The 16782-nt window shown below is 41.7% G+C and overlaps 1 protein-coding gene across 1 annotated transcript in view; it reads left to right on the forward strand.

Annotated features, from left to right (window-relative positions):
• Positions 1-16782, forward strand: part of nahoda — a 442475-nt gene that overhangs the window by 277998 nt on the left and 147695 nt on the right. Inside the window, exons 4-5 of the mRNA XM_068226102.1 lie at positions 15270-15367; positions 16273-16406. Coding sequence (XP_068082203.1) covers positions 15270-15367; positions 16273-16406 — 232 coding nt within the window. The remainder of the gene's footprint in view (positions 1-15269; positions 15368-16272; positions 16407-16782) is intronic.

The raw sequence follows: 16782 nt of genomic DNA on the forward strand, positions 1-16782 counted from the left end.
GCGAATTATATGTGTAAAACAATATTTTGTGTGTCGTAACTTACCCTCCTTTCTACTGTAATCGTCTCAAGGGACTCCACAACCTAAACCATTTCTTGTGCACAGCTTCTTCCAAGGTTTCACTGATCTGAACTCATCTCTCATCTCTTCATCAAATAAGACCTTCTTAGCAATGTTTAAACATGCTCATGCAGGAGTATTCTCGCTATTTTGTAGTTGGTCACTTCCCACTATTGTGTATTAGAATCACTAAAGTCAGATTGATGTAAGGATAATTTCGCATATCCTTCGTGCAAAAACGGATCGAACTGCGAACCCACTGCACCAGTTCCAAGGCATCTTCACTCATACAAGCATGAAAAAAAGCACAAACTGTACTGCCCTTTTCCAATTGCATTTTCCTCATATATTCAATCTTCTTATAGTCGGCAGCTGCTCTACTGGTGTCATGTCATATCATTGCAATCATTTAAGAAAAGGCTAGGAAAACAACAGATAAGGAATCTGCCACCTGGGCGACTGCCCTAAATGCTGATCAGTAGTGATTGATTGATTGATTGTTTATTGATTGATTGATTGATTGATTGATTGATTGATTGATCTTCGAAATTTGATCTTCATACAGTGCTCGCTGCACTTCCACAATATTGTATGTATTTCATGTTTTCAAAGACATCTAGCCTACCACTAGGCGTAACGAACTTGTCACCAGCGTAACGTCTATAGTTTGCAAGAAAATGAAACTTGTGAACACTAGTAGGCTTTATTATTATTATTATTATTATTATTATTATTATTATTATTATTATTATTATTATTATTATTATTATTATTAATGTGATTGGTTTTACTTCCCACTAACTACTTTTTGAAGGTTTTCGGAGACGCCGAGGAGCCGGAATTTTGTCCCGCAAGAGTTCTTTTGCCTGCAAGTAAAGCTACCGACACGAGGTTGAAGTATTTGAGCACCTTCAAATACCGCCAGACTGAGCCAGGATCGAACATACCAAGTTGGGGTCAGAAGACCAGCGACTCATCCGTCTGAGCCACTGAGCCCGGCATTATTATTATTATTATTATTATTATTATTATTATTATTATTATTATTATTATTATTATTATTATTATTATTGCCAATTTTTCAAGTACTGTCTGTTAAGTTCGGACTTTGGTATCCGTAATGTTCTCCAGCACTGTCCAGTGGAGTGGTAGCAAATGGAGCGTGTTGCTGTATTGGCTGAGTGGTCACTGAAGAAGTATGCCATGATCTACATCCTTCCAGCTCCATGTTCGTGCTCCTTGCGATGGCACTGACCATTAACTGCATTAATCGAGATGCTTTTGCCTGAAATGGGAAAGAAAGAGCTTACTTACAGAGGGAAAGTTTTTAAACACCGAAGGTTTCTATAACATGTTGTCTCGTGAGAGTTGGTAACATTGATTTTGAAAATAATCCTTAAACCTATATCATTATTCACTATCACTATAACGTAATATTCTCTAATTGTTTCTCCAGAAATATTCATACATTTGATTGTTTCAGAGGTTATTTTTAAAGGATACTCTAGCTTACATACCTTTTCCATGTACAAAACCCGCGACGATGACTACCCGATTTGTTTGCTGTAATTTAATGTCTTTATTCGTTCCAGAGCAAATTGAAGTTACGTAGTGGCAGAAAATCCGTTCATGTCTGTCTGTCCCTTGCATCAGTATCCGAACATACTCGAAAATATTTTGATGAAATCTGGTGTACGAAGGGAAAATGTATTAGCCATACTGTGCTGCTATGGAATTAGGGATAGGTTCATCAATCAATCAATCAATCAATCAATCAATCAATCAATCAATCAATCAATCAATCAATCAATCAATCAATCAATCAATCAATCAATCAATCAATCAGTCAATCAATCAATCAATCAATCAATCAAGCAATCAATCAATCAATCAATCAATCAATCAATCAATCAATCAGTCAATCGATCAATCAATCAATCACCACTGATATGCTTTTAGGGCAGTCGCCCAGATGGTAGATTCCCTATCAGTTGTTTACCTAGTCAATAATTTCAAATAAGCTGGAAATTTATTGAACATCTCCCTTGGGAAATTATTCCAATCCCAGACTCCTCTTCCTTTAATCGAATATTTGCCCCAATTTTTAATCTTGAATTTCAAATTTATCTTAATATTATGATCTTCCCTACTTTTAAAAACACAATTCGAACTTATTCATCTACTATTAATTCTGTCATTCCACTCAATCTCTCCACTGCAGCTCGGAACACTCCGCTCAGTCGAGCACCTAATCTCCTTACTCCCAAGTCTTCCCAGCTCAAAATTTGTAACATTTTCGTAACACTACTCTTTTGTCACCGAGCTCGATAGCTGCAGTCGCTTAAGTGCGGCCAGTATCCAGTATTTGAGAGATAGTGGGTTCGAATCTCACTGTCGGCAGCCCTGAAGATGGTTTTCCGTTGTTTCCCATTTTCACACTGGGCAAATACTAGGGCTGTTTCTTAATTAAGGCTATGGCTGCTTTCCTTCCACTCCTATTCCTTTCCTATCCCATCGTCGCCATAAGACCTATCTGTGTCGGTGCGACGTAAAGCAACTTGTTAAAAAAAAAGAAAAAAGAACTGTTTTGTCGAAAATCACCCAGAACAAACCGTGCTGCTTTTCTTTGGATTTTTTCCACTTCTCGAATCAGTTCTGCTGTGGATCCCATGCACTTGAACCATACTTTGTCTGTGGTATTACCAGGACGTAATTGAGCTCCCCATTACATCTTTACATCCTAAATACTCTGATGACCACATGAGGAAAGCTGTAACCTTTATTTACAATCCCGTTTTTGTGATTACCCCATTGAAGTTTAATAGAGATAATCAAAGGCATTTATGTTGGCAGTCGGGCCCTCAGTGACAATTGATGGTAGAACGAGTCTTGTTCTTTCACTGTTATTGTTTTTAGTTTACACGAAAAGGTGGAAAGCAGCAGGAGGGATTCAGTTGGGTGGCAAAATAGCAAGCGGTTTTGTTTATGGGAATGACTTTGGCGTTAATGACACATTACGCTAAAAGCCCGCGTGAAGGTGGTGCATCTGAAAAGTTATGTCATTTGTGAAGAAAACTAAGAGGAATGAATGTCAGGTTGAGATTACAAAACTGGAATAGGTAGACCGTTTCAAGTACGGTATTTAGGGTATGCATTTTTCCTGGATGGTAGTATAGTAAGTGAAATTGAATCAATTTGTTGTAAAGCTCGCAGTTGTGATCAACCGTATTCTGTAAAAAGGAAGTCAGTTCTCGGACGAAACTATCGGTCGGTGGATGCAAAGTAGATTTCGGCCTACAAGTAGCCGCGGCTGGTCAATGGTCCGATAGCTCTGTATTCCGTTCGACCAGCCGAGCAGAGGACGCGGGGGCACTGCACCTCTGCATTCGGGAGACGGAGAGGGGTTGGTCCTCATTGTCTACTATCCTCAGAATCGTTTTCCGTGGTTTTCCATTTTCCTGCACTAAGGCGAATGCTGCAACAGTTCCTAGTATAGGCCACGGTCGTCAAACCCCCTCACCTTCACCACTCATCTCCTTCACCAACACAAATCTCCCGTTCTGAGATACGGCGTCGAAGGGAGGAATTAACACAATTTTGTAGTAGTAGAAGTAGTAGTAGTAGTAGTTTCGGCCTCGCAGTGTAGGGGTAGCGTGTCTGCATATTACCTGGAGGCCCCGGGTTCGATTCCCGGCCAGGTCAGGGAATTTTACCTGCATCTATGGGCTGGTTCGAGGTACACTCAGCCTACGTGATAACAATTGAGGAGCTATCTATCGGTAAGATGGCGGCCCCAGTCTAGAAATCCAAGAATAATGGCGAGAGGATTCGTCGTGCTGACCACACGACACCTTGTAATCTGCAGACCTTCGGGCTGAGAAGCGGTCGCTTGACAGGCCATGGCCCTTCGGGGCTGTTGAGCCATGGGGTTTGGTTCTTCTTTTAGTAGTAGTAAGAAAATATCTTTACATCGGCCTATTTTCAGACCGACTTTGCTATGCTAAGGATAAAGTCATATATACCGTCTTCGATGGTGGGGTTATGTGAGGCGACTCGAGGAGGATAGGATAGGGTAACGGAGGAAGTCCTAGGCGATGATGAATGGACTGAGTTTTTAATTATATAAAGATACGAGTTGTGGAACTAAAAGAGGCGACAGAACTAGCTGCAGATAGAGGATTATAGATGCGCGTAGTTAATTCACAGAGGCTTACAGACTGTATATTAAAATGCATAGCTGTCTATATGGAAGATATGTGATTGCCATGTATTACTGTTTGTACTTCAACCTACATAAGTCTGGCTCTTTGGCTGAATAGCCAGCGTGCTGTATTTGTCTTCGGTTCAGAGAGTCCCGGGTTCGATTCCCGGCCGGGTGGGAGATTTTAACTGCGTATAATTTATTCCTGTGGTTCGGGGTCTGAGTGTTTATGTTCACCTTAATACATTCACTTGTCGGCCCCGTGGTGTAGGGGTAGAGTGCCTGCCTCTTACCAGGAGGCCCCGGGTTCGAATCCCGGCCAGGTCAGGGACTTTTACCTCGACCTGAGGGCTGGTTCGAGGTCCACTCAGCCTGCGGGATTAGAATTGAGGAGCTTTTTGACGGTGAGATGGCGGCTCCGGTCTCGAAAGCCAAGAATACCGGCCGAGAGGATTCGTCGTGCTGACCACACGACACCTCGTAATCTGCAGGCCTTCGGGCGGAGCAGCGGTCGCTTGGTAGGCCAAGACCCTTCAAGGGTTGTAGTGCCATGGGGTTTGGTTTGGATTGAATACATTCTCTTCATTTACATACAACACACCACACTATCAGGGGAACACGCAGTGGTGTATACATCCCTCCACATAGGGCAGGGGTAAGGTAGGTCATCTCATCACGTCATAAGACTGGGCCCAATATACCTCAAATGCCTACCTCAATAAATTGGGAAAGGAAGACTTAAACGAGCATCTGTTAATATATAATCTACATTTTGTTCCGAAGATTTCAGTCTGTCGAACTACTCCGAATGCGCAGTTTGACGACTTGTTTTTCTTTATTTCTTCTTGATTTTCTCATTTATTTGAGGTTGGTACTGATGTGAGATTAAGCACAGTTTTGCGAATGGATGCCCTTCCTGACGCAACCCTATGCGGAGGGATGTAGTCACTATTGCATGTTCCTCTAGTGAAGAATGAAGATGCGCATTAAGCCAATCAGAAGCACAAGTCCCCGAGCTGCATGAATTAACCAGACGTGGTTAAAATATTCAGCACAGCTATGATCGAAACCAGGACGCTCTGAAGTGAAGACCACTAAGCTGAAAATTTAGCTCAGGAGCAGATTTTCGAATTTCTTAAGGAATTTACATGTTCTTTGCGAAGTTTTCGTTGTTGGTGAAGTGAATCGGGATGTCTTTGCTCGTGAAAATGCACATAGGTTTGTGTATGTATCTACCAGTCATTTATTTATTTATTTATTTATTTATTTATTTATTTATTTATTTATTTATTTATTTATTTATTTTCTTGGGGGGAGTGATTAGCGCTCAGTGGCTTAGCCACTGGCTTCCCATCCGGAAGGCTGAAGTTCGAATCCCGGTCGATTCTGGGATGAGATTTTCATCTCGAAAATCACGTGGTGTCGAGAAGGGCACCCGGCCTTAAACCCCCAGCCAAAACTAAAATGAGCCTGGGTGGCTCCAGTGATCCCAGAAGTAACTTTGATAAGCTGAAGAAATATTTATTTATTTATTTATTTATTTATTTATTTATTTATTTATTTATTTATTTATTTACCTGGAAGTTCGTTAGATCCTTATATGCAACAGAATATGTCATGTGGTTATGGCCAAAAGCAAAGGGAGTTCATTTTTGCACAATATATGAAGGCCCGTGGAGGTTTGTATCGTCCGCAACGTAGGTGCTAAGCGGGATAAAGGGGTTGGCTCTGTGATTATGTTTATGTTTATTTTAAGGGGCCTAACGTCTAGGTGCGGGGAACCCAGAAAGAAACCATACTCCGGTAATAGGAACAGTTTTGGGCAGACGGTGCGGTGCAGCTTTCCAATTCAGTGGTGATGAGCATCTGAATATTCTCTCTAGAGCCCGTATTGCTTCGTGACTTCAGTTAATAAACGGAGGATTTTTCTGTGTATTTCCCGTTCTTTGGCACGAATATTCGTGAATTGCCGTCTTTCTAATCATTTGCGGACGATTCTGTCTGTTCCCTGAGAAGACAACTAACTAGATTCTGTCTGTTCCCTGAGAAGACAACTAACTAGCCAGTTCGTTTTCGACTCGCTCCTCGCGCGCAGCTGTGCGAAGCAGTTTGGGCTCCAAGGTTTGCTTTTCAGTTGTGACGTAGTAATTACAGGGTTCGTTTCAAGCGGGCCTGCTCTCCGGGGCAGTTAATTTGAAATGCTCGAGGCCTTAGCAAGGCGAGCATTTTTTTTAAAATTTGCTTTACGTTTCACCGACACAGAGAGGTCTTATGACGACGAGGTGAGCATTTTAACGTTGGTGTGGACTAACTAGCTAGTAATGAGGAGGGATTTTCCTTTTCACTGTTTGTCTGTTTGGCGTGAAGACCGAAACTGTACCTTTGAGCCTAGCAGTAGAGAGGATATACGAGCAAAAGTCTTACCAGCAGTCGAGACCACGGGAGAGAAGTCTTCACTTGTAAGGAATTTGAGTGGTACAGAAGTGATTAAATTATCGTCAGCTATTCTGGTCTGTTACTGTTCTGCTTAGCCTATTTATAGTATTTATTGCATCTGTCTCTTGGCAGAGGCCAGAGGAAAATTTAGCTTCCACCGAAGTCTCGATCACATTTATAGTTGTGACTGTATGGAAACGGTTGATGTTTGTGTGGTGCTGAGTAGTGATGCGATAATCGAATACAAAATAATAGCTTATTCGATTATTTCATTTTATTCGATGTTTCGATTATATTTCTCCTTCGATTATTTTTCGATTATTCATTCGAATGAATGAAGAAATCGAATAGTGAATATTTTTCCATGCGATTATTTTTTCGATTATTCATTCGGAACTCCATTCGAATGAATGAAGCAATCGAATAGTGAATTTTTCCATTCGATTACTTTTTCGATTATTCATTTAAAACTCCATTCGAATGAATGAGGTAATTGGATAGCGAATGCTTTCGAAATAATCTAATGAAAAGTGATGTTATTAAGACAGTTAATTCACTAACTTTTTTTCAACATTTGGCGATACGTTTGGAAAAATGCGTATTTCTATTTTTCATAAGAGTCCATCTATTCGTGTATTCCAATCGATTATCCATCCGACACACTTAAATCGAAAAATTGATTCATGAGACATCAGAATATTCTATGCGATACAACTGAATGATTTTTGATACTCATTCAATTATTTTATTCGATTATTTAAATAATCGGATGGAGGTTATTCGATTATTAAAAGTATTTGATAATCCCATAACTAGTGCTGAGTTATAATATTCAGAAAATGTCTAGCGCGTCGGGATGTTAAGATAAATACTATTCGTTGGATCATTCATGCTGCAATAACACTGAACCGACGAGATTGGCAATAGACAGAGAAAGTTTCGAGTAATTCTGTTGAAACGTTTCCCCACGATGCCTTAACAAAAACAAACAAACAAATACAAACAAACAAACAAACAAACAAACTTACAAACAAGCAAAAAACGTGAACTAATTTTTGTTGAATTTTGTTTACCTAATCCGAGATACAAACGAGCATTTGCCTGGTGTGAAAATGGGAAACCACGGAAAACCATTTTCAGAGCTGCCGACAGTGGGATTCGAACCCACTGTCTCCCGGTTGCGAGCTCACAGCTGCGCGCCCCTAACCGCACCAAACGAGGTTTGAGGTAAAACTTTGAAGTGTACAGGGAAAATTGTAATGTTATTTACATAGATGTCATTCCTTGAAATCTCCAGGAGTGGAAAAGAGTTGCCTTGAAGAAACACCGTATATCTTATGTTAGTTACTCTTTGTAAATACTTCTTGCAATCACTTTCACTATGGTAAGTTTACGAACCGTAAACGTTCCAGCATTCAACAGTGCTACCAGAAGGTCTCTTGAACTTCGTTAGCAATACTTCGAAGATGTGGAGGGAACTCCTTTGTCGGTAATTAGTACGCACCAGTGGGGTCATGTCAGGTGTCAGTTCTCGCTCTGTTGTTCAGAGAAGCTCCACGCAAACTTTCATCCTCGACAGCGATAAACATAACCTGCTCCTCGATTGCGAAAGCCTTTTGTTATTGAAATGAGGTTGGCCGGAGGAAAGGGAAAGGAAAGTGCTATTCAAGAAGCTCACGGTTGGTTTCAACCACAAAATATTTCATTGCGTATTCTGTTTACACTACGCTAGATCCCGCTTGCTTGTTCTGGCTCTGAAGTTGTGCACAGAACTGCCAGCTCGATGAAGCAACATATTCGTAGTTGAGATAATAAATAAGCCGCCTCTGTGGTGTAGCGGTTAGTGTGATTAACTGCCACCCCCGGAGGCCCTGGTTCGATTCCCGGTTCTGCCACGAAATTTGAGAAGTGGTACGGGAGCTGGAACGGGGTCCACTCAGCCATCCTGGAAGTGGTTTTCCGTGGTTTCCCACTTCTCCTCCAGGCAAATGCCGGGATGGTACCTAACTTAAGGCCACAGCCGCTTCCTTCCCTCTTCCTTGTCTATCCCTTCCAATCTTCCCATCCCCCCGCGAGGCCCCTGTTCAGCATAGCAGGTGAGGCCGCCTGGGCGAGGTACTGGTCATCCTCCCCAGTTGTATCCCCGACCCAGAGTCTGAAGCTCCACGACACTGCCCTTGATGCGGTAGAGGTGGGATCCCTCGCTGAGTCCGAGGAAAAAATCGACCCTGAGGGTAAACAGATACAGAAGAAGAAGAAGAAGAAGAAAAAAGAAAAGAAGAAGAAGAGATAATAAATAACCTGCAAACGTTTTTTTTGCGGGGTTATTGGTTTTATGTCTCACCGACTAAGACAGGTCTTGCGTTGACTCTTGGGGACCGTGGCCTTAATTAAGGTATAGCCCGGTGTGAAAATGAGAAACCATGCAAAGCCATCTTCTGGGCTGCCGACAGTGGTTTTTTAAAATATAAAAATGGCTTCCGATCTTAACGAAAAATTTTGTATGTTTCCGATTATTTATTATCTTGATGAATTGAACTTAACACATTTAAGATGAACACAAACAGCCAGCCCCTGAGCCGGAGAAATTAACCAGATGAAGTTAAAATTCCCGACCCGGACGAGAATCGAACCCGGGAGCCGAGTGACCAAAGGCCAGCACGCTAAGCATTTACCTATGCAACCGGAGTGACAGCCGAGTTTCGAACCCACCATTTCCTGACCCCAAGCTAACAGATATACGGCCCGAACTGCACTGCCAATTCGTTCGGTTTGCGTAGCATAATTTAGGAGTATAATTACAGCATATTTTCAATTAACGCGTTTGCATACAACTTTTGTAGTTTAAAAAATCTCTTTACTGGCCTCGAAAGGCCCTTGGATGGGTGGATGTTAAAGGGTTCCTCTATCTGTATCCTTTCCACTAGCAAGGAGGCATTGTCAACGTATCCCTGATCATTTTGCACTATACTTGCAGACCATGCCGAGAACTTTCATTGCCTCAAGTTGCAAGGCGCCACTCACACTCAGGTTTGAGAAAATGGAAATTGTCTATTTCGAGAGTGTTTTACAAGACCAGCACTTGACATATTTTGATAAAGTTAAATTATTCTGCTAAGAACGAAAGCCATTCTTTTTCGGCGTCGACTCATTTTAAAAACTTTCTTCTTCTTCTTAATCTGCTTACCCTCCAGGGTCGGTTTTTCTCTCGGACTCAGCGAGGGATCCCACTTCTACCGACTCAAGGGCAGTGTCCTGGAGTTTCAGACTCTGGGTCGGGGGATACAACTAGGGAGGATGACCAGTACATCGCCCAGGCGGCCTCACCTGCTATGCTGAACAGGGGCCTTGTGGGGGGATGAGAAGATTGGAAGGGATAGACAAGGAAGTGGGAAGGAAGCGGCCGTGGCCTTAAGTTAGGTACCATCCCGGCATATGCCTGGAGGAGAAGTGGGAAACTACGGAAAACCACTTCCAGGATGGCTGAGGTGGGAATCGAACTCGCCTCTACTCAGCTGACCTCCCGAGGCTGAGTGGATCCCGTTCCAGCCGTCGTGCCACTTTTCAAATTTCGTGGCAGAGCCGGGAATCGAACCCGGGCCTCTGGGGGTGGCAGCTAATCACACCAACCACTACACCACAGAGGCGGACTTAAAATCTCTGAAGATTTTTAATCTGTCGAACACGAATGTATCACTTAGAACACTATAAATCACCTGTAGAACTTTATTACGGGTTTCTATAAAATACCTCTAGAAAATAACAATTAAGGGGCTTCTACGGGTATTTTATAGTGTTTTAAGTATTATTTTCCTGTACGGTGGACAGAGAAAAATCTGGGGTTTCTTTAAATTAATTTATGGTTTCCTTCTGGGAACTTAATAATGATGTTATTGGTTTAAAGAACCACTAATTACTTTTACGGTTTTCGGAGACGCCGACGTACCGAAATTTTGTTCCAGAGGTGTTATTTAACGTACCAGTAAATCTATCGACACGGGGTTGACGTAGTTGAGCATCTCGAAATACCACCGGACTGAACCAGGATCGAACCCGCCAACCTTTACTTCCGAAGCTACCCTGCCCGGCTGGGAACTTGACATTTTATATAAAAGCCAAAGACAGGTATTTATACAAGTGGAGGTACATACTCTCCCTAATACACTGACAGTGCGTTTTTCTACATAGGAGGGCCTCAGTGGTATCTCAAAGGCGCACTAGCCGCCAGCGACTTGGAAATGTGTAGCCCACTGCTACACTGGGATGAAACACTGGTAATTTCACGTAAGAAAACGCCTAAAGAGTTTAAACATTTTGATAATAATAGTAGCTCATGGAAAGAGCGACCCCCCCCCCCCCTGGCAACGAAGAATCTCACCTTCGTTTTTTTTAATCTGTTTACCCTCCAGGGTTGTTTTTACCCTCGGACTCAGCGAGGGATCCCACCTCTACCGCCTCACTGGCAGTGTCCTGGAACGTGAGACTTTGGGTCGGGGGATACAAGTGGGGAGAATGACCAGTACCTCGCCCAGGCGGCATCACCTGCTATGCTGAGCAGGGGCCATGTCGGAGGATGGGACGATTGGAAGGGGTAGGCAAGCAAGAGGGAAGGAAGCGGCCGTGGTCTTAAGTTAGGAACCATCTCGGCATTTGCCTGGAGGAGAAGTGGGAAACCACGGAAAACCACTTCGAGGATGGCTGAGAAGGGAATCGAACCCCCCTCTACTCAGTTCACCTCCCGAGGCTGAGTGGACCCCGTTCCAGCCCTCGTACCACTTTTCAAATTTCGTGACAGGGCCTGGAATCGATCCCGGGCCTCCGGGGGTGGCAGCTAATCACACTAACCACTACACCATAGAGGCGGACACAATAAACCTGATATTCAAAATTGTACACACTTAGAATCCTAAAGCTGAGTGACCTCGTCAAAGGTGGTCGTGGTTCGAATGGAAAATCAGCCTGCGTAAAACGGGAGGAAGCGGGCCTCTGGTCACGATATCAACCACGTAAAATTGTAAACTCACTTTACCAGTTTCACTTCAGTCCTCTTCTTCTTCTTCTTCTTCTTCTTCTTCTTCTTCTTCTTCTTCTTCTTCTTCTTCTTCTTCTTCTTCGCTTTTCCCACACCTTGATGTTGTCGTAGGTGTAAGCTGTGTCACAGATGTGAACTTGGCCCAGTTTTATATAGCCGGATACCCCTTCTGACGCCAACCTTATGAAAAGGGACGTATTTACTATTGCGTATTTCTGTGGTGGTTGGTAATGTGGTATGTTGTGTGAATATGATGTGTATTAAGACGAACACCAACACCCACCCCGGAAACAGAGAAATTAAACAAACGCGAATAAAATTCCCTCTAGGGGTGAACCGAAGGCTGCTACGTTCATCATCCAGCCTGGGAGCTGGATTTCAGTTATACTTCTATTACTAACAATAATTCAGTGCTTTCACAGAAGTATACAACTCTTCTTAATTCAATTCTTACCCACCCACTTAGAATGTAATAGCTCATTGACATCCCCGAACAGAGAGCTTCTTCCCATGGCGGACGCATTCAGAAACGCTGTCAATGCAAGTGAGTTTTTGCGAAATTACGTCCTCAGGGGTTGGATTACACGCAAAGTACGCACCGTGTCTTTTATTTACATTAATATAAAACAACAATTTTTTTACTTTACCTCGTCACTGTACCCGGCATTAACTCTAGTATTCATTTTATTGTACGTAAATTTCGATATGTAATATTACCATTTTTGTGCGTTAATATCTTTTACATCATGACGAGAATTCACTACACTTTTTTTTTTTTTTTTTTTTTTTTTTTGCAAGGGGCTTTACGTCGCACCGACACAGATAGGTCTTATGGCGACGATGGGATAGGAAAGGCCTAGGAGTTGGAAGGAAGCAGCCGTGGCCTTAATTAAGGTACAGTCCCAGCATTTGCCGGGTGTGAAAATGGGAAACCACGGAAAACCATTTTCAGGGCTGCCGATAGTGGGATTCTTACCTACTATCTCCCGGATGCAACACTTGTTCTGGTAAACACATTGCCGTATTGGGACATTGACCTGTGTGTTTTAAAAATTCCGTGCTAAGCAGTGTTTAGAATTAACGCAGAAAAGTATGCGACGTCGAGAGAAGAGAGGCCTCAAAAATGTTGAACCTTCTTCTCGAGCCAACTCGCTCGGTATGTATGTATGTATGTATGTATGTATGTATGTTTAGGAATGAAGTTACTGTCGTGCTGATCTCAGGTACTCGTAACTGCTGAAGTTATTTCAAGGTATTGCCGTCTGAGTGACTCAGACAGTAGATCTCTGGCTTCCTGTGCTTAAATTGGCGGGTTGGATCTAAGTTTAGTCCTGTTATTTTTGAAAGTGCTGATATATTCCAGTTTCTATCGGTTGATTTACTTGCATAAAAATTCCCACCGGATCAAATTCCGATACTTTAAGTATCTGCGAAAACCGCAAAAGTACCGTAGTTAGTGGAACCTTAAAATCAATATCATTATTTCTACGTGTATGTGTTGGGTATTCAACCCGAAGGCTGGTTTGATCCTCTGCAGCTCTGCCAACAGCTGACATAAATAGCCTAGGCGTCACTGAAGAGGCGTACTAGGGAAATGAGGAGTGATATAGTTTCCCGTTGCTTTCATCACCTAGCCAGCCGTTGCTATTACATATCAGTCTGCCAAGCCCACTGAAATGCATGCACCAACCGACCCTATGAGCGATACTTTCACACCATTCATAACAGGGACTAGCTGCATAAGCAATGGTATTACTAGCATCACTCATACCTCAGTCACTTTCATATTGTCAAAGCCAAGGATGAGACTGAGACAGGACAATGAAAGTAACAAATTTGATATAGCCCATACCAGAAGACATAGTGCACTGTAAACACTACATCTCGCCAGCAAAGGCATTATTTCTACGTATTGAACGTTAATGAGCAGACAGTACGTATGATTAAGGCTAGTAAGTGAAGACTTAACTTGTACTGACGGGCTGCCTGACCGAGGCGGTACAGGCGTGCTAGGTTCATTCGGAAGGATGTGGGTTCGATTCCGCGTCAGGAAGCAGAAAAAATTTAAGTAAGAAGATTTCCACTTCCGGTGGCGTAAATGGTCCTACATCAAAAATGAATACCAGGTTAATTACATGGGACAAAGGCGGCCGGGCGTTGAGCTAACCACTCTACCCCATCAAGTGCCGAGGTTACGGATAGTGGAAGCCTTAACCTTTCACCGCCCCCCCCCCCCCTTTCGCCCCCAATTTGCTTTACCCTGTTCTGAATTCTGTTCCGTTGAGATACTCCGTTGATTTGCCCCGGATACGTGGTAAACTAGTTTTCTCACAGTGGTTTGTCACCTAGTGTTGTAAAGTTACCGTAATATACCATACAAAACTAAATGAAAGCGTAGACTACGGAACTTTTCCTAATAGATGGTAGCCGTGCGCGTAGAGGCGCGCGGCTGTGAGCTTGCATCCGGGAGATAGTAGGTTCGAATCCCACTATCGGCAGCCCTGAAGATGGTTTTCCGTGGTTTCCCATTTTCACACCAGGCAAATGCTGGGGCTGCACCTTAATTAAGGCCACGGTCGCTTCCTTCCAACTTCTAGGCCTTTCCTATCCCATCGTCGCCAAAAGACCTATCTGTGTCGGTGCGACGTAAAGCCCCTTAAAAAAAAAAAAAAAATGCTAGAGTATGATGCAAACCTTAGTTACTGGTATGTTCAGTTTGTTGCCTACAAACCAGGTGACCTATCTGTTATTGCACTGTGGATGTTTAAAATCGATCTCATACTCTGGTTTTTCTGGAAATCCTAAACGTGTCAAGTTTTAGTAGCCGAATGAGGGTACACAAATGATCGCTTGACCTACGAAACATTCGTGTTCAGCATGTGTTAAGTTCTTTTTCCTACCAATACGACCATTGTTACCAGCAGTTAGTCGATACCATTACTACCCCATTTCTGTATTGTACCAAAACTACCAAACCGATAGAAACCAGGAGTACAACTCAAGTATCATCTGTTATACCTTGCAACACCAGACGACGTAGACTTCCATATCTTTCATTTCAGTTTCATATGTCTAACTTCTATTTAATGTGTGCTTTTATATTTCTTTTTTCAAAATTGGCCACCTGCCCAATTGGTTTGAATCTTTTTTATGCGTTAGTACACTTATAATTTCAAGTAATTACTTTAAATTAAACTGAAAGTCATGATTTCTAAACAAACCATATTCCAGCGTCAAATTAATTGTTTATGTTAAAATATACCACCGTTAAAATAGTAGTAAGTGGTATGTAAAGTCAGTAACGTTATTAACATTTATTACATCATTACGAATTATCTAATTTTCTTGAAAATTAATAAAGTGAATAGCATGCAGCTATTTTTTCTTCTGTGGCCTACAGAACTGAATAATAAAAGGAATTCTTTCATAAAGATCTTCAATCATGATTTGAAATAATTCTTTCGTCAGCTACAGAAACTGGTACTTACTACGTTTGTCAATTTCATCCTTGTAATTCAGTGTACGTTGTATTTTTTTCAGGGAGGTTACAAACTTCAGATGTTAGATGGTTTGGGAAGACCTCTGTTCGACCTTACTCCTGTCACCGCAACTTCTGAATTTGTCAAGGACGATGTCACGTAAGTGGATTACTACTCTTATGAAATCTAACGTACCAATTTTTCCATTCTTTAAAGTTTTAATTTAATTTGCAGATCTCTATGACGAAATTTCTGGAATAATAATAATAATAATAATAATAATAATAATAATAATAATAATAATAATAATAATAATAATAATAATAATAATAATAATAATAATTTACCATTTGTTTTACGTCGCACTGACACAAATAGGTCTTATGGCGACGATGGGATAGGAAAGGTATAGGATTGGGAAGAAAGCGACCATGGACATAATTATGGTGTGAAAATGGGAAACCATCTTCAGGGCTGCTGACAGTGGGGTGTTGCTGATCCCTTAATTAAGAGCCTTCACTTGAAGTTAGATGCTAACTGGGCATAAAATAAAGATGCAAATTTATGTTGTAATAATAAATATAATAATTTTATTTCTTTATCATCTGCTCCAACTGTTAATGCCCTTAACAGATCAGTATCAGTAGTTTGTACTATCTGGCCAAGGAAGACAGTGCCATCCTGAGGGATTATGGAATCAAAGGTAGAATTTTACAAGTAGCAAGGACATTTTTGCTGACAATAGGCTGCAGTCATTGCTGATTGCTAAACAAGTTCTTAGTTCATAGAAGTTTTTTTGTGTGTGTGCAGAAGAATTCAGAATTTACAGTAGATAGTGCAGTACAATGACTTACTATATGCTTAATGTTGTAAAATCACCATCACATACAAATTCACAGATATCGTAAATATTTGTAATGCATTAACAATACAACTTGCAGTAGACTGAGTGGTATCAATAAACTAAGACCAAGTTTTGTCTTAAATTTTTCCTATACGTATGGTCGGTTAGTGTAATATTGAAAGTTCTTGAAAGTGTATTTTGCATGTCTTTGTTTTTTCAGAGCTCAGTCGTACACTGTTCATATACCTGAAGACTTCACCTGCACTGATTGTACGATTCGATTAATGCGCCAGGCTTCAGAGTGGTCTAGCAGTTATCGCTTCTGGTCATGTGCAGATGTAGATATTCGTAATCGTAAGTACCTAGGACTTTATTTTGGGTACTTTCAAATTCGATTTCATAATAAAAATCAGAACTGCAGAACATGAAATTGTCTTTCTGCTTCTGGTCATGTGCAGATGTAGATATTCGTAATCGTAAGTACCTAGGACTTTATTTTGGGTACTTTCAAATTCGATTTCATAATAAAAATCAGAACTGCAGAACATGAAATTGTCTTTCTGCTTCCCCTTGCTGCTCGTCATCATCATCATCATCATCATCATCATCATCATCATCATCATCATCATCAAGCCCAGTGATGCCATCAGATTATGCTGATGACCCTGCTAGGAACTCGAGAGTAACCGCAGCGACAAGAGTTTTTGTGCTTTACTAATTATCAGTGAAA

This window comes from Anabrus simplex, chromosome 2, assembly GCF_040414725.1.
Source record: "Anabrus simplex isolate iqAnaSimp1 chromosome 2, ASM4041472v1, whole genome shotgun sequence".
Taxonomy (NCBI): domain Eukaryota; kingdom Metazoa; phylum Arthropoda; class Insecta; order Orthoptera; family Tettigoniidae; genus Anabrus; species Anabrus simplex.